Source organism: Rhinatrema bivittatum, chromosome 3 (assembly GCF_901001135.1).
Source record: "Rhinatrema bivittatum chromosome 3, aRhiBiv1.1, whole genome shotgun sequence".
NCBI classification, from domain to species: domain Eukaryota; kingdom Metazoa; phylum Chordata; class Amphibia; order Gymnophiona; family Rhinatrematidae; genus Rhinatrema; species Rhinatrema bivittatum.
The window spans coordinates 483258748-483285514 of NC_042617.1; the positions used below are offsets into that span (position 1 = coordinate 483258748).

The window sequence follows — 26767 nt, forward strand, 5'->3', positions numbered from 1 at the left end:
CAAACAGTACACAAACTAATACAATGCCTAGACTAAACAAACAAAAATTAAATTCAACAAACATATTAAAATCTTAAACACAACAGTAAAAATTTGCTAGTCATTAGTCATAACAAGGCATACTATAATCTTTTGCTATAATCCCTTGAGATCACTAGAGAAATAAGTTTTTAACATCTTTCTAAAACGTAATAGGTCATATTCCATTTTGTGTGTTTCTGGCAGACAATTCCATAGGGGAATAGTCTAGAAATACAAGAACTTGACTCAGGTAAGCAAATGGATTTATGTGTATCGATCACCAATAATCTATGATCTGTTGAGTACAGATTATAAGGAGGACAGTAGAAAACTGTGGAAAAGAAGAGAAGGAACATGACATTTAGTGACTTTAAAAATCAGATTTATTATTTTAAATTGGATCTACTGCTCTATTGGAAGCTAGTGGAGTGTAGCCAAAATTGGGGTGATATGTGCATCTAATGAAGTACCAGATACCCCAGGCAGGCTGCTGAATTTTGGATAAGCTGTAGCACATGAATTGTATTTTTTTGCAGGCCTAGATAAAGAGAATTACATTAATTTGGTGAATTCATGATCAGTGTCTGAGAGATTTAAGAATGGCTTAGAGGAGCATAAAAGGTGGAGTTTATGGAAAGAGCCCCTCACCAAAGATTGTATATGGGGTTGTAAAGAGAGCTTAGAGTCAATCAAAACGCCCAGGTCTCTAGCTTCAGACCTGATAGGAATATTAATACCATTAAATAGCCATCTGTCTGAGAAATTCTCTGGTTCTGAATGAGAGAGTAACAAAATCTCCATCGTAAGATTCAATCTAGATTGTTTATTTAATTATTTATCTATCTATCTATCTATCTACTTATTTATTTATTTAAAGTTTTTCTAGACCGACATTTGTTGGGAACATCACATCGGTTTACAAGGAACACAAATGCAGCATATATATTCTTTACAAGGAACTGATTTCAAACAAAACTAAACAATAACATAAGGCAGGTTGAATAAATAACAGGCACTGAACTATGGAAATAATACAAGTAATATAAGTTTAGATATAAAATGTAAAATATATTATAAAATAAGATATTTACAGATTGTTATAGATTGTTATTGAAAAGCAACTGGAAAGCTTTTCAAATGTTGCACTAAGGGAAGACATGATGGGAAAAAAACCCCCTATATGTTCTCTGCAAACAGTTTAAAAGTAACTGTACACAGCCTTACGAGTACACGTTCCACAAAGAAACCTCCGCTCAGCAAACAAAGCACTACTAACAATCCCTTCAGTAAAGTCAGCAAAATGAACCCACGTGAGAGAAAGGGCTTTATCATTGGCTGGGCCCATACTATGGAACACGATGCCCCCCCGAACTCAGATTACAGAATAATCTCAAAACTTTTAAGAAAAATTTAAAAACATGGCTCTTTAAAAAAGCCTTCACTAAAGAGTATGGAGGGTAGAGAATGAAAGTACAAGGTATGCAGATGAGAATGAATTTACTCAATCCTACATTTAAGAAGTAATATTTCAAAGCGATAGTAATTCAATAATATACCTGGACTTGACCAACATTACTCAAATAATGATTTTATTTATGAATTGTAACCGAACTTTATTGGCACCTGTTAGAATGTAAGATAGCCTACATTTACTTACCTTAGTCTATGTGCCTATTTGTAAACCGTTGCGATGGTATATAACTTAGCGACAGTATAGAAAAGTTTTTAAAAAATAAATAAATAAATAAATATTAAGCTGAGACAAAACAGTACAGAGAGGTAACGTGTAAATATTAAAAAAAAAATGGAGAAAACTAAGAACCCTATATCCCCAATAACTACTCGGTAGGAGCGATTTGAGAGGAAAGAAGAAATCCACTGATAAGACTAGATATAATACTTATGGATTAAAGTTGGCCTAAGAGAATAGAATGGTTAAGTGTGTCAAACGTTGGTGAAAGGTCCAACAATATCAAAAGGTATTTAAGTCCAGAATCAAATTCCGTCCAAATTGAATCAAAATTTGCTTAATTCAAAAAGAATGCTTAATTGCATCTCCTTGTATAACCGCCTTGTAACTTCTCTCCCTTGTATATTTGCCGTTTACTTCGTACCCATGCATCATTGCCCTGAACTTCATATCTTTTTATAACTGCTTAATCATTTCAGGTATATTAGTTATAGATTCCACCCCCAGCCTTCTTCGTAGCCTCACTTTTAATTTAATACAGGTATATTATGTACATAGTATTATATTTATGGTTTCTTTCTATTTAAATTCCTTGCCTAGGTCACCTGACCACCTTCTACAACTCCTCCAAGTTCAGTATACCTTGTTACATGTAACTTTATACTTCCCTCTCAGTTGCAATATATTTATCCCCTGTTATCTGTAAACCGATGTGATATGCTTATGAATGTCGGTATATAAAATTTCTTAAAAAAAAAAAAATTAGAAGTAGAGCTTCTGTATTATGGTGGGGACAAAAACTATTTTGAGCCTCACGTAGAATGTTATTGTCATCTAAGAATTCCTGTAGTTGGGTGTGGACTGCCCTGATAACATTGGAAGTGTAGAGATGGGACAATAATTATTAAAGTCTGAAAGATCAGTGCCTTATTTCTTAATGATACGATGGACAACTGCAAACTATAATACTGATGATAAGAAGCCTTCAGACAAGGAAGCATGTACTATAAAATTTATATAGTCCACTAGATCTGATCTCAGATTCTTAATTAGAGCAGCTGAGCATGTATTAAACGGGCATAACTTATCCTTCAGTGAGACTGGAAAAGAACAGATTTCTGCTGTGGGAGGAAGGGAAAAAGACTAACCAGGATCCAGAGGAGATAGTGATACAGGTTTGATGGAATTACTAGAGAAGCTTCCTGCCAGTTTCATTATTTTTCATTGGAAAAAGAATGCTATATCCTCACAGAAACTTGAGGGCTCAGAATAAGAGGGCCCCCTCCCCCCCTTTGGTGGTTGCACTAAAGAGTGAACCACTCAGCATAATCGATGGCAGCTTAGGCCTGGATTTATCAAAATGCAGTAAATATTGCATGTGATAGGAAAAAGGGTGTGTTTTATCACAATTTGTGCTAATACCTATTTGAAGTGCAAATTACATACAACCACTGGAGAGAGAGAGAGAGACTGACTAGCCATACTCCCCTCATGCTAGATAGGTATTTATATCTCTATGGGAGGCCCACCTAATAACTCGAGGTGAGGTTTAGGTATTAGTGTAGGGGTTAGGGGCCACATTGACATTCGAAGTGAGACGTATGAACAGAACAGTGCTCTCTTGTGAAGATTTGATGACTTTTGGAGTGAGGAAACTCACTCCAAGATGAGATTTGTGCAATGCTCTCTCAACCTAGCTTGATGGACTCTCTACCTGGGTAACATCAAGCTAGGTTGTTTGAGTTTCCTCACTCCGAAGGTGTAGTTCAGATTTGCGATATGGCTTTCCAAAACTGTGAGCCCAGCCCACTTGGCTGAAATTCCTGCCCCAATATCCTCCCCTTTTTCTCATTTGTATCCCACCAAACGTTATGGTGCATTCACATGTGTTAATGGCGTTTTTGCATACATTAAAGGCATTTTTTGCATACAAAAACGGCTTAACACATGCTAAAACGCCATATAACACTTTGATAAATGACCCCCTTAGACTGGTAAAGGTCCAAATTGTTATTGGACTTCTTTTTCCTCCAGATCTTTTTTTGAACTCCTTAACTCAAGAGAATACCAAGGAGCTTGGTTCCTATGAGAAAAAAAAATGATACAGTTTCTTTGGAGCTAGGCTGTCAAGAACTGAGTGCAAAGATGATTGCCAATTATCTACTAAACTTTGTACATCAGCTTGGGTTGATACATCAAGCAGTGGAACCCATTGTTCATGTAAATGGTCAGCTTCAATGTGTGGGCGTCTGGTAACACTAAAAGTCCAGGCTGGGATGTGCAAATAGTGGTGCTACATTTGTTTTCCATGTTTGGTAAGCTGGTGAATGGCAAAGATAACCTGATAACTTTATCTAGGTAGCTTTAACCACATATATAAAGCAGTATGTTTATCTGGATAACTTCTCTGCTGACCACCTTATTGGATATTGATGTCTTCAAGACCAAATGCTGCAGGAATATATTTCACTTCCACAGCATTTCACCTTGAACCAAAATAAGAAATAATCCTATCTAGAGGTGACTCACTGATCACATTTCTGGCAATCTGTCCCTTCTTTACATGGCTTGCAAGAATACAATTACAGTCTTCTTCATAATGAATGGCTTTTGCTTTTTGTTTTAAACCAATTCCATCTCTATCAGCAATTGAGAGTTTGTGATGCATTTCAAAATGCTGTGTGGAATGGTTGCTGGCCCCAACCTGTCTAGATAAGCAATGCTTGACTGTAGTTCTCATCTACAAAAGTTCCACTTTGGTAAGACTAAACTGCAGTTTTAGGAATATGACCAGATTTGTATAGTGGTCTTCATGTTTTTTTTAAAAAAAATTATATTAAACTTTCACAGCAGAAAAAAAGTTCATATAATTGAAATTCCATACAATCTAAAAACAGTGAAAGCTTTGTATGTATGTTTTAAAGATGAGTGATTGTGTTTCTTTAAGGAAAGAAACATTAAACTAAAATGTTAGGACCAAGCAATGGGACCATGTTATACCAATTCTGGCTAATTTGTATTGGCTCCCAGTAGAATTCTGAATAAAGTTTAAAATACTCATAATGATTTATCACTGTTTAAAAATAGAATGCCTGATATATCTGGCAGAATTTCTCTCTTGAACCACAAACCGTTGTGCACATTGAGATCATCACACCTGGATTTACTTCTGTGGTTCAGTTAGAGGTGAGGCATCACTTGGCCTTTAGTTATTGACTCCAGTCCTGTGAACCACACTTCTCCATGATATTCAGACAGTTGAAAATTATCTCCGGTTTTTGAAAAGTATTACGGCAAGGATCTGTGAACAGGCTTTAGAATCCTCTGGGTTATTATAAATGGAAACATTCATAAGATTGGATGTGTGTGGGATAGGGGAGAGGATTGACTGGGTAAAATTGTTAAAACCATTTTGGCTTTACATTGCGCAATTTGTATTTTTTTTAAAATTGAATTGCAATCCACTGTGAGAATTAACGAAAGACAAATAGCTAAGAAAAACTATATAAAAAGTAAATTAATAAATACTATTGACATATCACTTACAGAATAACAAAGTATGCTTGGTTCTAATAGACCCATATTCTCTCTGTATTTTTCTTATCTCCCTATTTGTTGACTGGTATCTTACCATTTTGTGAAGTTAAATTATATGGACTGGTCAGACAGGAGTGGTGGAGTTAGGAGTTAAAGTAATAACATAGAAATTACCGGGCAAGTTCTTTGACACAAGAACCTAACTGGAATTATGACTGTCATTGTGATATTACTTTGATTGTATATTCCTCTTAAAGGATCCAACTAACTTTTCTCCTCTGTTGTGCTTCCCACCTCTTTCTTCCAACTCTTGCTTTTCACGGGTCTCATTCTCATATTCCACAATTTCCGTTTCTTCAATTCCTGACCTCCATCTTTGAAATCTAGATTCCTAACTGCTGATGATCTATAGAAACCAATATATCTACCATTCTTCTATTAGAAATATACCAGCCTGGGAACTCAATGGTAGTGCACACATGCAGAGAAACCTGGATTCGATTCCTGGCGCAGGTCTGCTGGGGGGGGGGGGGGGGGGAAGGAAAGAAGGAAAGGCAGTCAAAGTCATGGTATAATGTCATCCCTTAGTGGATGGATTTAGAGCCCCCGATTACAGGGTTCTAGAAAGAACCTTGGTTTGTGGTCCTGCTCCCCTGCCATGCAATGGCTGTTAATGCAATAACTAGGCTAAAGTTGATTGAAAGAGGATAGAAAGTAGGGGAAAAACCCCCAGGTAGTTGCAAATAAAGGCACATAGCACCTGATCCTTGCTCTGGTACCAGCTGAGCTAAAAGCCCAAAGGAGCAGGAGGAAACTTCTCAATCAAAAAAAAAGAAAAAGAAATATACCGCTAAGGGGAGAAGAATGGGCAAGATTTCTTTGCACTTTACTTAGAAGAAGAGTATTGATAATGCTGGCTTCTTCAGCGCATTGCATATCTGTTCACAGGTTTTTAACAAATCAAATGTTCTGTCTCTGTTCCCTTGTCTTGCTGCTCAAACACTTTACTGACATTGAGGCCAATGTACTATATGTGCAAAATTATACAAGGGGTGCTTTGCATGACACAAGGGCAAATAGTAAGGAATATTTCCAAAAATATACAGTATTTGCCCTTAGGGAGGGTCATTTTCAGAGACTTCTGCAGGTAAAGAAATGCTTTGTCTCCAGAAATGGCCTGTTAGAAAACTGTGTGACCAATATGCTCAAAAAATAACATTCACATAAAGTTCCATGCATTTGTTGAGTAATTGGAACCTCCAACTATACTAATTACAGTGTTTAAGAATGTATCGTTTGCTCACACTATTGGTGATTAGAATTCATTTTAATAAGAACAAAGATGCATTAAGTTTATCTAAAATGAGAGATTTTTATCAATTAAAATATAATTGATTACTTTAGCAGTTGCTTCAGCAATTTAAATACTTAGATGCATTTTCACAGTTTCTAAAGTAGCACAATAGATTATTGACTTAAAATTTCCACAGATTTATTTCAGAAAAATTACAGGCTGTCTACCCCAAAACTAAAAATATCTTCAAACCTTCTTAATGAGAAGTTAGTTTGTTCCCTCACCATGCTGACGAACAGCAGCTGGAGATGGATAGCATCTCTGTGTTAAGACATCTGTGTGGCTGTAGTCATCTGTGTGCAGGTCTGGAAGACTCAGCAGCTGGGTGCAGGCATCTGGGGTCAGAATCTGATTGAACATGGACCATCAGGCAGACAGACCCGCTCATTGATGCTGGTCCCGAGGGTGTTGTCCATTGCTATTGGTGGGAGAGTTTTGCTCCTTTGTTTCACTTACTTTTATAGAACTGAATAGGCATAATACATGCACAGTCCATGCATATGGATAAGCACCATGCATAACTCTTTGACTGAAAATGTCACACTTTTTATAAAAAGTGGGGTTCATTTTTGCATAGAGAACTGCATAATCTCAAATGATATTAGAGATAAGAGTTCTCCAGTCAGTATCCAAGGTCTTTGTTCTAGCTAGCCTGAAGTTTAACACACTGGCAGCAGTGCCAAGGATATGTTTTATATTTAAGTTTGTCTATCCAAAAATATATCTGCACTACAATACACAATAGCACTTCTTTGTATTATCCCTAAACAGAAGATTATATAAGCAAGATATTTTACTACAAAGATATTACTAATGCCACTCCACCCTCTACCCCATCTAAAAGTGTTTATCCTTGACAGTTATTACAATAACAATAAAAAGAAACAAGTAGGAGACATATTCAACAAACATTAACAATCAATCTGGACTTCATTTAAAACAATAATTGGTGCTTTGTGTGATAAAGAATGAATATATATGCCCAGATATCCAAGAAAGCTTTTTTTTCCCCCAAAGTCCCCCAATTTGCAAACATACTTCTCCCCGACTTGCAATAACCAGGCCTTTCTCAGTCAAAGCTTCTGGTGTTCGTTACCTCTTTCCAGTTTCAATGTATCATCAAAAAGTATACTATAAGCACACTATTTATACAAAGACCATCATATACAATACCAAAGCAAATTAGAATATAATCATAGGTCCTCTTCATCAAACTAATATTTTTTTATGCAAGTTAAAAAACAGAATGTTAATTCAAGTTCATAGTCAGAATAGATCAGAGTAATACTTGTGACATAACTGATCGCTTATATGGCCATTATAGTGGTATACTATTCCAAAAAGGAAGCCATAAATATTAATTTTTAACGACAAGCCACTCACGAGTTGAACACTAAGGGGCGGATTTAACAAAGGTTATGCGCGGTAACCCCGAAAACCCGCTCCTGCGCGCACCGAGCCTATTTTGCAGAGGCCCAGTGACACGCGCAAGCCCCGGGACGCGTGTAAGTCCCAGGGCTTGAAAAATGGGTGGGGTGGGATGGGGGCAATCCAGGGGCAGGGCATGGGCGGGACCAGAGGCCTCTCCACTGCCGCTGGGACCAGGGATCGTGCGCCGGCCGAGTGCATGCGTAAATAAAAAAATAAAGGTGGGGGGGATTTAGGTAGGGCTGGGGGCAGGTTAGATAGGGGAAGGGAGGGGAAGGTGGGGGGGGGGCAGAAGGAAAGTTCCCTCCGAGGCCGTTCCAATTTTGGAGCGGCCTCAGAGGGAATGGGGAAAGCCATCGGGCTTGGTGCATGCAAGGTGCACAAGTGTGCACCTTACACGCGCCGACCCTGGATTTTATAACACGCGCGTGCATGTTATAAAATCAGGCGTAGATTTGTGTGCGCCGGGTTGCTGGCACAAATGTGCGTAGGTACGAATATCTGGCCCTAAATATATTTATCTTCTTTGTTATTAATTAATTTCTTTTCTTTTTGCCGCATCAGCAAGCCTGACAACGTACCTCACTGGTTTTCAAAATGAGGCCGTCCGGACTTTTAATCATTTGCGGTCTAAAGAATAAAAGATTTTTTCAAAAATGTTTTCAGAAATGGTGATGGTATTTATATCTTACATATATGCATTTCTCAGTTCTGTTACATATAGAAGAATATCCTTAATGCTTCGCTATCCTTCTTCCATTTTGTGTAGTTCAGAGAGAAAATACTCCTTTTAAATTCTGCTCACAAAATAGTGGCCTGAATTGTCCCTGTATAGCTTTGAAAATTAGCATAATTTATGCACACATTTGCGCATGTGTGATATTACTAAATTACCTCCACAGAGGGCAATTTTCAAAGGCATTTCCATGGGTAAACTAGTGCTTTATCTGCAGGAATGACTTTTCAAATTTTCTCACCTGAAATGAAGGTAAACGTATATGTGTACTGCCTATCAGCAGTAAATTTACCTGGATTGAGTGGAAGTATTCCCTGGAGTTGAGTTGGGGCAGATTTTGGACTTATATGCATACTTTTGCATTTTAAAATTATGCATATGCATTTTCCCAAAACATTTTCACACACATAACAGGTGGAATTGTGTACTGGTAAATTGTGTGGGATAATTTTCAAAGTGTTCTTATGTGCAGGAGTGCACAGTGAAAACTGATACAACATATATGTATTTAACCACCTAATATAGACAGGCTGTTATATAATTATTACCCCTTAGTGTGCAAAATGTAGCAACTGCTTGTATTACAAATAGCTATTCTTTTATGTGCAGTTTTGTGTGTGAAATTGTATTACAATTTATAGTTAACAAATCACTGAAAAGCAGCTCATTAATTATGAGTGCATAATAAAACTATGCCCAAAAATAGCTTTGTAAATGTAATGGTATAGAAACTTTAGCTACACCTCAATGAGGTGTTAAAAATATTTGCAAAAAAAGTTCATAACAAAACTGCATACACTATTTTGCTAATGAGCTAGTTTGCATGGAAGCTCTGTAGCAAAATAGTATGCTCACAAGACTAGTGTGCACAATTTTGTGCTGTTCAGTACTTCGGCCTCAGTGTTAACAACAATTTAGTACAGATGCCAAGCAAGACTTCACATAAACTAGCTGGTTATATTTTACTCCAAGGGATACAGCAGAACAAAAAATATCTGCTAAGGAGGATAGTGTTCTGCTAGATACTAGATACTATAGTTGCTTATAATGCAATATGATAATTTACTAAAAATGGTACTTTCCATTTATTACAGATTGAAATAACTCATCACTGTTTTGTTACATTCTTCCTATCTTTCAGTACCCAAGAGACTGCTATATGAATCCCAGTCAAAACCAACAAACTACCAAGGAATACAGCAGCCGCATTTCCTGCAGAAGCCGAGAACGTATGACCCAAATGTTATAGGAGATGGCACGTTTTATCCCGATTTGGCTCCTTTTATAACAGAGCACATACTTCCAGGTATTGTAGTTGTGACTTTTGATTGCGTTTGCTGAAACATACTTGGACTGATAACATTTATTATAGTAAGACCAGGGGGCACTCCATGAAGTTAGCATGTGGCACATTTAAAACTAATCGGAGAAAGTTGTTTTTCACTCAACGCACAATTAAACTCTGGAATTTGTTGCCAGAGGATGTGGTTAGTGCAGTTAGTATAGCTGTGTTTAAAAAAGGATTGGATAGGTTCTTGGAGGAGAAGTCCATTACCTGCTATTAATTGAGTTGACTTAGAAAATAGCCACTGCTATTACTAGCAACGGTAACATGGAATACACTTAGTTTTTGGGTACTTGCCAGGTTCTTATGGCCTGGATTGGCCACTGTTGGAAACAGGATGCTGGGCTTGATGGACCCTTGGTCTGACCCAGTATGGCATGTTCTTATGTTCTTAATTATTATCTAGTACAGAGGAATACATATTTAGAAGTTTAAAGGGATCTGGTTTATTTTTTTAATTTGGCATACAAAAATGAAGTAATAAAGTGAGATCCAAATATAGCATCTTGGTTGGCAAACTGGAATCACATTTGCAAACATATTAACACTATAAATAAATCAATAACCAATATCCCAGTCAGTTAACTCCTCCACACTTGATTCACAGGGATCTATTTAATCTTAATAATAATAATAATCAGAATTTAGATTTCCGTAATGTCTCTGGTTTATGCACATTGACTTGCATACTATATATAAGTTACCATTTGTTTTATTCATAATTTAAAGAACAAATATTTTAAAGACATAGTTAACATGTTATTGGAGAAAATATAATTTTCCATACTGCCACTTACCTGTTAATTTGCCACCAAAGTTGTGGGATGTTTGTTATATTTTGATCTTCAATAACTGATAACATTACTGATAAGTCAGTTTTTCATGAAAACTGGCACATAGGGTACCTTTCCTCAACCCCATCAATCAGCCATAATGTTCCTGGTGCTATGCTATCATCATAGATACCGATATTGATACCGTGATGACTCATTAATCAGGGAATGTTATGAAGTATGCTGCTCATGTTCAAGGAGCTGGATCCTCTTGTCTAATCATTTCATCATAATGCTTTAAACGTTATATAGCCGGCTAAATCTTATGTGGTTAGGAAGGAGGCCACATTCATGTTAATAGCAATGCAGTATTACTTTAGAGACAAAATAATAATTATTAGTTCTGAAATTCAAAATCTACTAAATTAAGATATTTTTACAATTTAAGAATATATATTGTTCATTGGTATAGGTGAAAAATACATGACTGTGGTTGAATGGATGAAAAATTGTTGCAGTTTATTATGATTACAAATGTCATGAAAACTGTAGGAGAGAGTAATAAGCCTGTAATACTGACCAAGTATGGTACCTGGTATATAGTATAATAAAACAGTAAACAAATGCATATAAATATTGGGAATGAGATGAGATGCATTTTGAGATATTTATTTATTTATTTATTTAAAGTTTCTTTTATACCGATGACCGTTTACACATCGCATCGGTTTACAGTTAAAAAGGAACAAATGGGCAGAACCCTTACATATAACATTGAAAAAACAGGTTAACTTTTGGGCAGGGCCCTTACATGTAACTGAGAACAAGGTGGTTAAAAGTGGGATAGGGTATAGAGCTGACTATGCCGCGAGCGTCCGTGATATCAATAAATAGATACAGCAAAATCAGTAAAATCACAACTATTTACAAAAGCTAATTACATAAGTAGCCGAGTCAAAGTACAAAATCGATGGGCATGAGACATATTCCGAGAAATAGATTCCTAGTCATGTAGCAAATTCTTAGTTACTCAATTTTTAGTTAAACAGTGGGGGTTTATGTAATGGCAGGTGATGTGTGGTAAGCTTGCTGGAAGAGCCATGTTTTCAGTTTTTTCTTGAAAGTGGGTGTGTATGTTTCCAGGCGTATATCGGGAGGCAGGGAGTTCCATATGGAGGGGCCAGCGAGAGAGAAAGCTCTGCTTATGGTAGATGATAATTTGAAAGATTTGATGGGTTGGGCACGTAGGGTTCCTTGGAGGGCTGTACGTGTGGGTCTATTCGAGGTACGGGGGAGGAGTGGGGGGTTAATCCAATTGAGGTTAGAGTTCAACAGACTTTTGTGGATGATGGAAAGGGCTTTATAGAGAATTCGGGAGTGTATAGGGAGCCAATGAAGTTCGATAAGTGTGGGGGTGATGTGATCTCTTTTTTTTGAATTTGATAGTATCCTAGCGGCAGCGTTTTGTAGTAGTTGTAAGGGTTTGGTATAGGTGGCGGGAATGCCTAGAAAGAGTGCATTACAATAGTCTACCTTAGATAAAATGATAGACTGGAGTACAGTGCGGAAATCAGAAAAGTGTAGCAGTGGTCTGAGTTTTTTTATGGTTTGGAGCTTGAAATAGCATTCCTTGATGATAGATTTGATGAAGGGTTTGAAAGTAAGATGGTTATCAATAAGGACACCAAGGTTGCGAACGTGTGATGGGAAAGATGTGGATGAGTATGCAGGTGGGATGTCTGGGAGCGGTGGCCTATTAGATATGCCTGCAACTGCAAAATATGATATGCCTGCAACTGCAAAATAGATATGCCTGCAACTGCAAAATATTACAAAGCTATCTCTAAGATTATTTTATTGTACGTGCTACTGTCTTCAATGAGTAAAACTTCCACACTTTTCTTTTCTCAAAATTTATAGGATGATGCCATGAAAAATGATTCCATTCATGGTGTAAATGCTGTATGAAAGGTTACTTATAGGCTCTGGAGCACCCACAACTGTGACACGTGCAAGTCACTCCCCACCCCCCCTCCCAACCTATTTATTACCCAGCCCATCCCCCCTTCCCTTGACCTGTGAAATAACTCTATATCACACTGCTGTTCAAGATAGATCTGTATGGAATGTATATGGCCGCTGCATAGGTCAATTTCATGCAGTTCAATCACTGGATATAAACCAATATCCCAAATAACTTTCCAGATACATAAGGGATGACCTCCTGCTAAATTTCAATTCGCAATCACTCAACCTGGGCAGCATTTGTACAGAAAGATATTCCCTGCCTGACCAGCTTTAACACATTACTTGCTATGAGTCCCTGGATGTCAGTCAAACAGAAAAGCTACAAAATGCAGGGTGTAACACAGACATCCAAAGATAGAATCCACTAAATAGAAATTATAAATATTGTAAATATGTAAAGGAGAACCTCATAAAATAGAGAAGGCATCTTCACCTTTCAGGTGTGGTCAGACCATCTTTGCCGATAATGGATATAATCATTGGTCCTCAAATTTGAAATGCTTTCTTTTGTTCCTCCTTTTCTTTTTCTTCCAGCTCAATCATATCCAATGCTGGGATTCTGGCTTATAAGCTTTCGTTCACAACTGCCTCAGGATTTCCCCCCCTGTTTTAATAAACTGTTCCTAGTTTGGCCACTCCAGCAGTGGTCCTGAGGCCGGGAGCCATGCACCTGGGCTCCTTCCATAAAAATGTAATATAAATAAAAAATAAAATTAAAAAACCCCCTGTATAATAGGAACTAAATATGGCCAGGTGTTGCCCAGAATGATGACCACAGCTCCTTCCACACCACCCCGTCCTCCCTCAGGGTCTATGAATGCTGCATCCCCAGCCCCTGTCAACCTGGGATACAGAAGGGCCGATCTGGGAGTCTAACAAGGACAGCTCTGAGTCATTAGAGCTGGTGCTTGAAACACTTTCTAATTTTCGCATCCACTACATGTGTCAAATATAAAACAAAGAACACACTTTGTACAATTCAAGTGCATAAAAAGAAGAAAAATCAGTGAGTCAACTGCTGTCACGATTACAGTTCAGAAAACGCGATACCTTCCTTCTTTTCTTCGGTGTTTACTGAAGAGGATGTTGGGGAGGTACCCGTACTGGAGAAGGTTTTCATGGGTAATGATTCAAATGGACTGAATGAAATCACGGTGAACCTAGAAGATGTGGTAGACCTGATTGATAAACTGAAGAGTTGTAAATCACCTGGACCGGATGGTATACACCCCAGAGTTCTGAAGGAACTAAAAAATGAAATTTCAGACCTATTAGTAAATATTTGTAACCTATCATTAAAATCATCCATTGTACCTGAAGACTGGAGGATAGCTAATGTAACCCCCATATTTAAAAAGGGCTCCAGGGGACATCTGGGAAATTACAGACCAGTTAGCCTGACTTCAGTGCCAGGAAAAATAGTGGAAAGTGTTCTAAACATCAAAATCAAAGAACATATAGAAAGACATGGTTTAATGGAACAAAGTCAGCATGGCTTTACCCAAGGCAAGTCTTGCCTCACAAATCTGCTTCACTTTTTTGAAGGAGTTAATAAACATGTGGATAAAGGTGAACCGGTAGATGTAGTGTACTTGGATTTTCAGAAGGCATTTGACAAAGTTCCTCATGAGAGGCTTCTAGGAAAAGTAAAATGTCATGGGATAAGTGGCGATGTCCTTTTGTGGATTACAAACTGGCTAAAAGACAGGAAACAGAGAGTAGGACTAAATGGACAATTTTCTCAGTGGAAGGGAGTGGGCAGTGGAGTGCCTCAGGGATCTGTACTGGGACCCTTACTTTTCAATATATTTATAAATGATCTGGAAAGAAATACGACGAGTGAGGTAATCAAATTTGCAGATGATACAAAATTGTTCAGAGTAGTTAAATAACAAGCAGATTGTGATAAATTTCAGGAAGACCTTGTGAGGCTGGAAATTTGGGCATCTAAATGGCAGATGAAATTTAATGTGGACAAGTGCAAGGTGATGCATATAGGGAAAAATAATCCATGCTATAGTTACACAATGTTAGGTTCCATATTAGGTGCTACTACCCAAGAAAGATCTAGACGTCATAGTGGATAACATATTGAAATCATCGGTTCAGTGTGCTGCGGCAGTCAAAAAAGCAAAAAAATGTTGGGAATTATTAGAAAGGGAATGGTGAATAAAATGGAAAATGTCATAATGCCTCTGTATCGCTGCATGGTGAGACCGCACCTTGAATATTGTGTACAATTCTGGTCGCCGCATCTCAAAAAAGATATAATTGTGATGGAGAAGGTACAGAGAAGGGCTACCAAAATGATAAAGGGAATGGAACAGCTCCCCTATGAGGAAAGACTAAAGAGGTTAGGACTTTTTAGCTTGGAGAAGAGATGGCTGAGGGGGGATATGATAGAGGTGTTTAAAATCATGAGAGGTCTAGAACGGGTAGATGTAAATCGGTTATTTACACTTTCGGATGATAGAAAGACTAGGGGGCACTCCATGAAGTTAGCATGTGGCACATTTAAAACTAATCGGAGAAAGTTCTTTTTCACAACACACAATTAAACTCTGGAATTTGTTGCCAGAGGATGTGGTTAGTGCAGTTAGTATAGCTGTGTTTAAAAAAGGATTGGATAATAGGGATGTGAATCGTTTTTTGACGATTTAAAATATCGTCCGATATATTTTAAATCATCAAAAATCGTTAGGGCCACGATACAATACCAATTCCCCCGATTTATCGTTAAAAAATCGTAAATCGGGGGAAGGGGGAGGGCAGGAAAACCGGCACACTAAAACCCCCTAAAACCCACCCCCGACCCTTTAAATTAAATCCCCCACCCTTCCGAACCCCCCCCCCCCCAAATGCTTTAAATAACCTGGGGATCCAGCGGTGGTCCAGAACGGCGGCGGTCCGGAACGGCCCCCTCAATTGAATCCTGTTGTCTTCAGCCGGCGCCATTTTGCAAAATGGCCGCCGCAAAATGGCGGCGGCCATAGACAAAAATGATTTGACGCAGGAGGTCATTCCGGACCCCCGCTGGACTTTTGGCAAGTCTTGTGGGCGTCAGGAGGCCCCCCCAAGCTGGCCAAAAGTTCCTGGGAGTCCAGCGGGGTTCAGGAAGCGATTTCTTGCCGCGAATCGTTTTCCATACGGAAAATGGCGCCGGCAGGAGATCGACTGCAGGAGGTCATTCAGCGGGGGTTCCGGACCGCCGCTGAATGACCTCCTGCAGTCGATCTCCTGCCGGCGCCATTTTCCGTACGGAAAACAATTCGCGGCAAGAAATCGCTTCCTGAACCCCGCTGGACTCCCAGGAACTTTTGGCCAGCTTGGGGGGGCCTCCTGACCCCCACAAGACTTGCCAAAAGTCCAGCGGGGGTCCGGAACGACCTCCTGCGTCGAATCGTTTTTGTCTATGGCCGCCGCCATTTTGCGGCGGCCATTTTGCAAAATGGCGCCGGCTGAAGACAACAGGATTCAATTGAGGGGGCCGTTCCGGACCGCCACCGTTCTGGAGCACCGCTGGATCCCCAGGTTATTTAAAGCATTTGGGGGGGGGGTTCGGGAGGGTGGGGGATTTAATTTAAAGGGTCGGGGGTGGGTTTTAGGGGGTTTTAGTGTGTCGGCTCACGATTTTAACGATTTTCACGATAGTTTACACACCCAAACGGCAACAATACGATTCCCTCCCCCTCCCAGCCGAAATCGATCGTTAAGACGATCGAGGACACGATTCACATCTCTATTGGATAAGTTCTTGGAGGAGAAGTCCTTTACCTGCTATTCATTAAGTTGACTTAGATAATAACCACCGCTATTACTAGCAACGGTAACATGGAATAGACTTAGTTTTTGGGTACTTGCCAGGTTCTTATGGCTTGGATTGGCCACTGTTGGAAACAGGATGCTGGGCTTGATGGACCCTTGGTCTGACCCAGTATGGCATGTTCTTATGTTCTTACAAGAAACCAGAAAGAACTGAAACAGCTGCCGGAAGTGCCAAAGTAACTGTAAACTCCACTTGTCAATTAATGCCAGATGAAACGTACATTTAACATAAGCATTTCATATACAAACTGCATCGGGGATTTCCCTATGTGGAAATGAAGTGTTAGGAACTCAATCTTTTAGCTGTCAGAGTGCTAAAAGGTTGAGTTTCTAGTTATTCGTTTTCATAGAAGAAAATTCCCGATGCAGTTTGTATATGAAATGCTTATGTCAAATTTACGTTTCATCTGGCTGACCGTATCAGATTTACCTTTCATCTGCCATCTTCTGATAACTGTTATAAAGTGTTTAAAACATGTAAGGCCGAAAGAAGGTGAAGGTGGTCTCACCATATATGCATGGTGAAGGCGGTTCTCTACTTTTTCTGAGGTTTCTCTTTGTATATTTACATACCTTGAAACAATAGGGGTAGATTTTAAAAGGTGCGCTACCCGGTGCACACACATGTATGCCTGATTTTATAACATGTGCACGCATGTTATAAAATTGGGTGTCGGTGCGCGCAAGCGGGTGCACAATTGTGCACCTTGCACGCGCCAGTCCTGCTCCGAGCCGCGCTGCCTTCCCCCGTTCCCTACGCCTCCACCCCACCTTCCCTTCCCCTACCTCCCCCGCCCTTTCCCCCCTACCATTTTTGTCTTCTTTTTTTTTGCTTCAAAACTTACTTGAGCCCTGGGGCTGAAGTAAGTTGCGCGCGCTGGCTGACTGCTGGCGCGCGATCCCCAGCAGCGATCATGTGGAGGCCTCTGGCTCCGCCCCATGACTTACATGCGACCCGGGGCTTTACGAACATCACCGGGCCTTTTGAAAATAGGCCCGGCAAGCGTAACCCTTTGAAAATCCAGCCCATAATTATTATTTAGTGGGTGCCTCTATCTATGGATTCATTTAAGTGATAAATAATCATTTAGTAAGAGTAACATTTGGCCGTCTGGGGTGGCACCCACGGCAGACCTCACTCACCCCCCGGGTCCCACAAATCGTCCTCTCTCTCTCTCTCTCTCTCTCTCTAGGCAAACGCCTGTGCGTATGCCTTGACTCTAGATATAGGCTCTGCATTGGGAACCTGAATGTGGCACCAGCTGATGATGTCAGAAAGACTTGGGTATTTAAATCATGTGCTCCTGGATGCCAGTGCCTCAGCAACAGATCCTCCTGCCGTGCAGTGCTCGTTGATAGATCTTTGCCTTTCTATTCTGTTCCAGCTCTTGTTGTTGTTGCCTTATTGTTCCTCTCCTTGTCCGTGCCTTGCTGTTCCAGTCCTTGTCTTCTGCCTTGCCTGTTCCAGCCCCTGTACTTGTCTTGTCCTTTCCAGTTTGTGGGTCTACCTTGTCCTTGCTCCTGCCTTGCCTCTTCCCTTCCTCTCCCTTGTTCCCTCGGGTTGATCTCTTGTTGCCTGACTTCAGCCCAGACACCGACTCTGCCTGATTGCCACCTGACCTGACCTCTACTTGTATCCAACATCGCCTGACCACTCTTCGGCTGGGAATTCGCCCAAAACTGGGACCAGCTTTTTCTGTGCCCGGGGCAGATATACGAAATTACGCCCCCACCTCCGCCTTTCACATACGAGTTTCTGCTCTGACACAGCACTTTCTCCTTTAGCAGCAAAGACTCAGCATTCCTTATAATGGTGGCAGCTTCAGCAAAGCAACCCCCCCCTCTCTCCCCCTCTCTCTCCCCTTCCTATCCAGCATCCCTCTCTGTCTCTTTCCCCATCGCCCCACTTTTCTCTGATTCCTCCTATTTCTCCCCACACCTTGCCCTGCATCCCTCCAATCCACTCTGTGTCAGGTCCCCCCTCTTTCTCTCCCCACTCCTTGCTGTTCAGCCCCCCATCACTTGCTCTAGGTCTTTCTCTTTATCCCACCCTCCACTACTTGTCTTGCATCCCCATTTCGGCTTCTCCCACCCTCTGCCCAGCAGCAGAAGCCCCCTCTCTTCTATTTCATGCCAAATCTACTGCACAGCATCAGTCCCTTCACTGGCTCTCCTCTTTACCCCTGACAAGCGGCAGCCCCCTTCCCGCTCCCTCTTTCTGTCTCTCCTTCCTAAGCTCCTCATCCTGCAATGCTCTAGATCTTTCTGCAGTGACAGCAGCAATAGCTGAAGAACCTTCAAGATAAAGCCAGTGAGCCATGAGGCAGCCCCTAGCTTTCTCCTACACAAGCTTATTCATTGCAGTATCCTGAAAATGTGAGTGGCTGGGGGTCCCCAAGAGCAGATTTGGGAAACTTCCCCAGGTCCTTCAGCCTTGTGCACCCTCCTCAATTAATTTTCAGGCACATAGGCTCCCCCTGAGTTGTTATAACTAAACTCAACTATCAATATATCCCCACTGCAACCCTTCCCAGAACAATCCTGTAAAATCACATAGCTGGGCATCATATTTTAACATATTAAAGTTTGTTTTACAAAATATGTTTCAGAAATCATGACACGGTCTGATGAATATGTGCTCTGAGATTTTTGGAAATAGATTGCAAAAAATAAAAGAGAGGATCCCAAGAAATACCTAAATTTATCAATCATTCTGCATTGATTGAAGGCAATCTCTGAATTGGCTGGCTAGGCTGAACTGGATTTTTTCCCCTTTACTACTTATGATTGGAAAAACATTCAAATTATATTATCACATCAGTTATAGTGACAGAAAGGCCCTCCATTACCAGGCATTTTTGTGAAGTCACACAAAACCCTGAAAAAAGTCACTCAGAAATCATATATGCAAACCTGTTATATCAATACAACATTAACTCCTAGAACTCGCCCAACAACAACCCTTCATGGAAAGGCAACACTGAAAATATTCCACCTGTGCCTAAAACACCAATACACCTTCTAGTGGGGAAAAAAGAACAAGCTGGACTACTGCAGATCCCTACAAAGAATCCATACCATAGCAGAATAATTCACCTCTGTCACACATATACAACACAGACCCCTCACCAAATACAAAATAAGGGATCAGAAATTTGAAAACGAAACATGCAGATAAAAACTGAATTCTTCTTTGTTCTGTTATTCTCTCCATTCTCTCCTCCCTCCCTTTCTGTTCCCTGAAGTTAGGAGGAGAGGTGGGGAATGATTAGGGAGAGATCTTATTTGCTTTGCACAGTGTTCTGTCCACTCCAAGCTCACATCCACTCCCATCCAGTTTCTCGTATGCTGCTTGGGAGGGGAGGGGCTGGAGTAGGTAGCAGAGGGCTGATCTTGTTGCCTGAGATTTTGGGCACTGGCCTATAGAGTCATCAGGGCAGAGCCTTCTGTGTTTATACCCATAGGTAAAAATAGCCTTGCAGATGATGCCCCTTGGGCTTGACACCTGAAGCAGCCACCCCCCTCTCACTGTCCCCTTAGTCCCGGCTCTGTATTCGCCTAAGTCCTGCTGGCCTCAGAACCCTTCATCTCAGTCCCAGCCTGAGCATGCCTGCCTACTGCTGGTGTGGGCCTCAGCTATTCCATGTGCGGGGTAGTACCAACAATGCCACAGTCCAAGGACTCACATTCCTTGACACAAAGGACATTCAAGTATAATTACTTATTTGAAAAATTCAAAGCATTTAATAGCTTCCCTAACTCTTCTGTAATTCTGTTTTTATCACATATCAGGTAATTTTCAAAACCATTTACATACATAAAACCCAGTATTTTGTGTGTGAATGGCTGATCTAAAAACGCCTCCAGTTAAGTGTGTGTAAAAGTATGCATGTAACTTGGAGCGGACTGTGAGGGATCTTCCCTAGTCCCCTAACTAACCTTCCTCCCTTTTCCCCTCTCCTCTCCTCCCCAACCCCTAAACCTGACCTACCTACCCTATTTTTTTTTTTTGTTATAGAACTTATCTGATGTCCTGAGCAGTAGTAAGTTTTGCGGGCCGACTGGCTGCTGGCACATGCTTCCCCAGCTCAGGGCCTAATGGCGCTGTCCCAGCCGTCCCCCGCTCTGTCCAGACCCCATCCTCGGTCCGACTGTTTTAAAGAACCCATGACTTCCATGCGTACTGGCAGATATGCGTGTGGCCCAAGCTGTTATGCAAATGCGCTCGGTGTGCACGCAGGCCGGCCACGCACCTATGCAGGGGAATTAAAATTCCCTTGATAGGTACTTGCACACACATCCCTTGGCCACGCCCCAAAACGCCCAGGCTCCATCCACCCCACACTCCTTTTTTTCTACGATGCGAGATGTGCATACATTGGTACATGCGCGTGCATTTCCCCACATTATAAAATCAGGTGGATGTGCCCATGTGCTAGATGCACACCCATCTCTTGATTTTGGCATGTGCATCTCTTTTAAAATTTACCTCTATGTATGTATATTTTAAAATTAGGTCGGTACAGTATAAGCATTCAATGCATTGCAGTATGTGGTTTCAGTGCATTGCATGTATTCGTGCATTGGCCTACATACACCTCAAACATTATGGGGTAAACATAAACATATTTTATAATATGCGTGTACGTGATATTCGCATGTTTTTAAAATACTATGGTAAAGCTACACAAGGCCACATACACATGTATATGCCACCGTGTGCAGTTGTTTGAAAGTTTTCATCATACTCTTGTTTTAAAAAGTGCATGTGTAAGTGTAAGCTCTGAAGAGGACTTGTCACGTTATGCGAGTGAGTGTGCTTACTTGGCCGGTAAACTGAGTATTTTCAAAGCAAACTTATGTGTGTAACTTCTCTTCAAAAATACTCAGTAACGTCTGTGTGTACAATGTGCAAGAAGACTTTACTGCTTTGCGGGCTGTTTAAAAATCTCCCTCATTATGTTCTTTTTCTTTAGATAAAGCCAAATTTCATGGAAAGATTTTATAGTTACTAATCAACAGCTGTAAATTTGCTAATGAAACTTATTTTTGGCTAGTTAAAATGAATTACTGTGATATCTCGACAATGAGAAAGTTTATTATTGCAAAATATGTTTCTGACCTCTCTAAGGGATTTGTGTGCATCTATGCTTAATATGAAATACAGTCAGTCTGAAATACAGTCAGTCTGAAATACAGTCAGTCTGAATATTTCATTAGGTTTTATCTAATGAATTATTATGTGAATTATATGAATGATGTGTAAAAAATAATAGTGGTAAACAATTTAATTATCTGATGCGTCTTAAGACAGAGACAGAGGAAAAATAACCTCAATCGAGCAGCATAATTTGATAATCAAACTGTTTTGTTGTATAAATCTTTGCATTTTTTTTTTCATTTTTGTGACTAGAGTGTTTTTATCCTTGTCATTACCACTCCCCTTATGTTCTGTGGCTTCGTTGCTCAGTTCCTTCAAGACATCAATTTAACATTTTTTGTTTCCCTTTAATTTGCTTATTGGTATTCATTTACCAGTGACTTCTGAGTATATAAAGAGCCCCATTTGATCTGGCACTAACTGCCACATTTGTTGATCTGATAGCCCCAGTAGTGTTGTTCACTCACAAAACCTAGAAATATAGGGTATACTTTTATTTGCATTGTATACAATATATAGTTTTTCCCTATGCTTCTGGCATAGATCTTAGGCTATGATCTTCAGTAAGTGCTGGTTTGCTCTTTATAATTAAGACCTTTCCTACCCTTGAACAGCTCAAAGGTGAATGAAATGATCTACAGTATGTATATTAAAGGATGGAGTTAACTAAAGACTCCTACAACCCACTATTTAGTGTTCTCATTTTCATTGCAGTGTCATTCATCGAAGGCAGGGCTTACTGTTAGCCAACTCAGACTTTGACCTAGTGTCTGTGCTCTGGATTGAATATGGACATGGAGTTACCCTTGAATTTCAGTAGGGATGTGAATTGTTTTTGAACGATTAAAATTATTGTCAGATAATTTTAAAATCATCCTAAATCATTAGAGTGCACGATACAATACAAATGCCCCCGATTTATCATCAGGGGCATTTGTATTGTATCGTTAAATAGGGCACAGGAATTATTTGGGGGAGGGCGGGAAAACCGGCACACCAAAACAACCCCTAAACCCACCCCGACCCTTTAAAACCAATTCCTTACCCTCCCCCACCCTCCCGAACCCCCCCAAAATGTTAAATTACCTGGTGGTCCAGTGGGGGGGGGGGGGGGGGGGTCCCGGCGCGATCTCCCCCTCTCGGGCCATCGGCGCCATTTTGGCTGCCACTAATTAAAATGGCGCCGATGGCCCGATAAAAAAAAAACCCCCACCCGACCCTTTAAATCGACCCCACCCTCCCGACCCCCCTAAAACCTTTTAAAATTACCTGGTGGTCCAGGGGGGTCTCGGGGGGCCTCGAGGAGAGATCCAGGGGGGCCTCGGGGAGAGATTTCCCATTCCCAAGCATCAGCTGTTCTAAAAAACAATGGCACCGATGCCCCTTTGCCCTTATCATTTGACAGGGTATCTGTGCCATTGGCCGGCCCCTGTCACATGGTAGGAGCACTGGATGGCCGGCCATCTTTACTCATCAGCCCCTATTATAGAGTATAGTATAATAGGGGCTGATGAGTAAAGATTGCTGGCGCGGGCCTCCCTAAAAAAAAAATTAGCGATGTGAATTGGAATCGGAAATGATTCCAATTCACATATCTTAACGATCAGATCCCCCCCCCCCCCCCCCCCCAGCCGAATCTGATCGTTAAGACGATCTGGCACGTGATTCACATCTCTAAATTTCAGTGTTGCTCTAATGTGAAGAGAACAATATTTACCTTGTTTCCCACAAATATGCAAATAGCTGCCAGAAGCTACATTTGGGGTGCTTAAATGATGGATTTTTAACTGTTCAGCTTCTCCCAGGAATTCAGGCAGATATAAGACTCTTCCAGTTTATTTTTATAGACATTCAATTAACTCCCAGCCCACCCCTTACCCTATTCTTCCCTAATTTGTTGTTGGTCCAAAAACTAACAGGGCAACCGTTCTATCCCTATATACCATTTCTAGTAGTATTCAGCTTGAAATTAAACTTTTAAAGCAACAGTTCCTCCTGTTTGCTGCAAGATTTTTTATTTCAGCAAATTGGATGATAGCCCGCCTGAGAGTAATTTTATAACAATGTGAGACAGCACAAGTGGTCTGTAGTTTGCCAGAGGACAGTTACACGTTGGACTCTGGCTTTTCTTACACAGAACATTATTCTTCTCAAGTGCATAAGGAGTCTGTAGTTTGCCAGAGGACAGATTCATGCTGGACTCCGTCTCTTCTTACACAGAATATTATTCTTCTCAAGTAAATCATACAACATAAGATGCTTATCTTAGCAGTGCTTCCACCTAAGAAAACATCAATAGGTCACATTATCTGGAGCTTCCTTCTTTTCATCTCCCAAGAACCTCTCATAAGGTCTTTCTGAGCCTAAGCTTGAATCCCCTGCTCACGGGAACTGCCCTGTAACCAGGATTCTTTTCCTTAAGGGGGACCAGGGCCACTTACCTGGATCCGGTCCTTTAAGGTGTTCTGAGGTTTCCTTCTGTTCACCCTGTCACAAACAGCCTCCCTGAATTAGTCAGCAAATAATGTGCATTAAGTTATGCCAATTTTCAAAGTGGACTTGCACGCTTAAGAAGGTGGCACTCATAGTAGGTAGCTGAAAAAATAAAGGAAAAAACCCCCAGCATTCAAGAAGTATAAAGGATCCCAAAAAGAGGAACACAGGGAAGAATACCTGGTGAAACTGAGGAAGAATAAGAAAGAAATCTGGAAAACAAGCGGAGGAAAGGATTGCCAGAGAGATAAAGCGAGGTGACAAAACCTATTTGAGGTATATCAGAGAAAGAAGGGAGGCACAAAGAGGTATAGTGAAATTGAAAGGTGACATAGAGCAATGTGTGGAGAGAGAGGGAAGAAATGGCAGAAATATTAAACAAATACTTCAGTTCAGTGTTTGCTAAAGAAGACCCTGGAGAAGGACCATTGCTGGTTGACAAGACTGTAGTGGGGATGAGGTAGATGAAATTCCATTTATGGAAGATAATTTTTAGGAAGAGTTAAGTAAACTGAAAGTGGACAAGGCCTTGGGGTCATGTGAGGTACATCCCAAAATACTGAGGGAGCTCAGAGATGTGCTGGCGGGTCCGCTGAAAGACCTGTTCAGTAGATCCCTGGAAATGGGAGTGTTGCGAGACTGGAGAAGAGTGGTTGTGGTCCCGCTTCACAAGAGTGGGAGCAGAGAGGAGGCTGGAAACTACAGGCCAGTCAGCCTCACCTCGGTGGTGGGAAAACTAATAGAGACACCACTAAAGGAAAGGATAGTGAACTATCTACAATCAGGTGGGTTACTGGACCTGAGGCAGCATGGATTCATCAGGGGAAAGTCCTGTCAGACAAATCTAATACATATTTTTGACTGAGGGACTAGAGAATTGGATCAAGAAAGAGCACCTGCAGTGATATGCTTGGATTTCAGTAAAGCTTTTGGTACAGTCCTGCATAGGAGGCTTGTGAATAAAATGAGAAGCTTGGGAGTGAACGCCAATGTGATGATGTGGATTACAAACTGGTTGACTGATAGGAGACAGTTCGTCATGATAAATGGAATCTACTCTCAAGAGAGAACTGTGTTAAGTGGAGTGCCACAGGGATCGGTGTTGGGACTGATTCTGTTTAATATCTTTGCAGAAGGGATAAAAGGTAAGGTTTGCCTATCTGCAGAATATATTAAGATCTGCAACAGAGTGGACATGCCTGAAGGAGTAGAGAGAATAAAAAGTGATTTAAGAAAGCTTGAAGCATGGTTGAAGACTTGGCAGCTGGGATTCAAAGCCAAGAAGTGCAGAATAATGCATCTGGGATGCGGTAATCCAAAAGAGCAGTATGTGATGGGCAGTGAAAGACTGATGTGTATGGACCAAGAAAGCAACCTTGGGGTGATAGTGTCTGGTGATCTGAAGGTGGCGAAGCAATGTGACAAGGCGATAGCTAAAGCCAGAAGAGTGCTTGGCTACATAGAGAGAGAATTAACCAGTAAGAAAAAGGAGGTGATGATGCCCTTGTACAGGTCCTTGGTGAGGACTCATCTGGAATACTGTGTTTAGTTCTGGAGACTATATCTCAAAAGGGATAGAGACAGGATGTAGGTGGTCCAGAGAAGGGTGACCAAAATGGTGTGTGGTTTTCATTGAAAGACTTATGAGAGGCTGAAGGATCTGAATATGTATACCCTGGAAGAGAGGAGATGCAGGGGAGATTTGATACAGACATTCAGATACCTGAAAGGTTTTAATAAATCACAAACTTCAAACCTTTTCCACTGGAAAGGAAACAGTAGAACTAGGGGTCACGAAATGAACCTCCAAGGAGATGACTCAGGAAATTTTTCTTCATGGAGAGAGTGATGGATGCCTGGAATGCCTTCCCAGACGGAATGGTGAAGATGAGAACAGTTAATGAATTCAAAAGGGCATGGGACAAACACTACAAATCCCTAAAGGTTTGAAGAAAGGGATGGTGTATTTTTTCCACTGAGGGTAATCTGCACAGAATGGCAGTTACTACCCTTATCAGGAGCATGGTGGTGACCTGCTTGGAATGGCAATTACTACCATAAGATGGCAGATAAAGACCATTTAGTCTTTATCTGCCATCATTACTTTGTTACTATATTACATAAGTCCATTTTGAAAATTATCCCACCAAATATGTCCGACACAATTATATCTGTTATTATGTGTACTGAAAATCTGGAAAATTTACTATGCAAAAGTATGCATGCAAGTCCAAACTCCTTTCCTATGCCTCTTGCCCTCAACTGCTGCTGGTAAAGAGGAGGGAGACTCTGGATTGGACTGAAGGTTTATGCTGGCTGGGAGCCAGAAGGGGAAATGTGCTGGGCAGGAAGGTATGGAAAGTTAGGGAGTAAGGG

General features: G+C 40.7%; 1 protein-coding gene across 2 annotated transcripts in view; it reads left to right on the forward strand.

Moving 5' to 3' along the window:
• The window catches only part of EVA1A (eva-1 homolog A, regulator of programmed cell death), an 816740-nt gene that overhangs the window by 703587 nt on the left and 86386 nt on the right, over positions 1-26767 (forward strand). For both annotated transcript variants that reach the window (XM_029596048.1, XM_029596047.1), the window contains exon 6: positions 9908-10072. In XM_029596048.1, coding sequence (XP_029451908.1) covers positions 9908-10072 — 165 coding nt within the window. The remainder of the gene's footprint in view (positions 1-9907; positions 10073-26767) is intronic.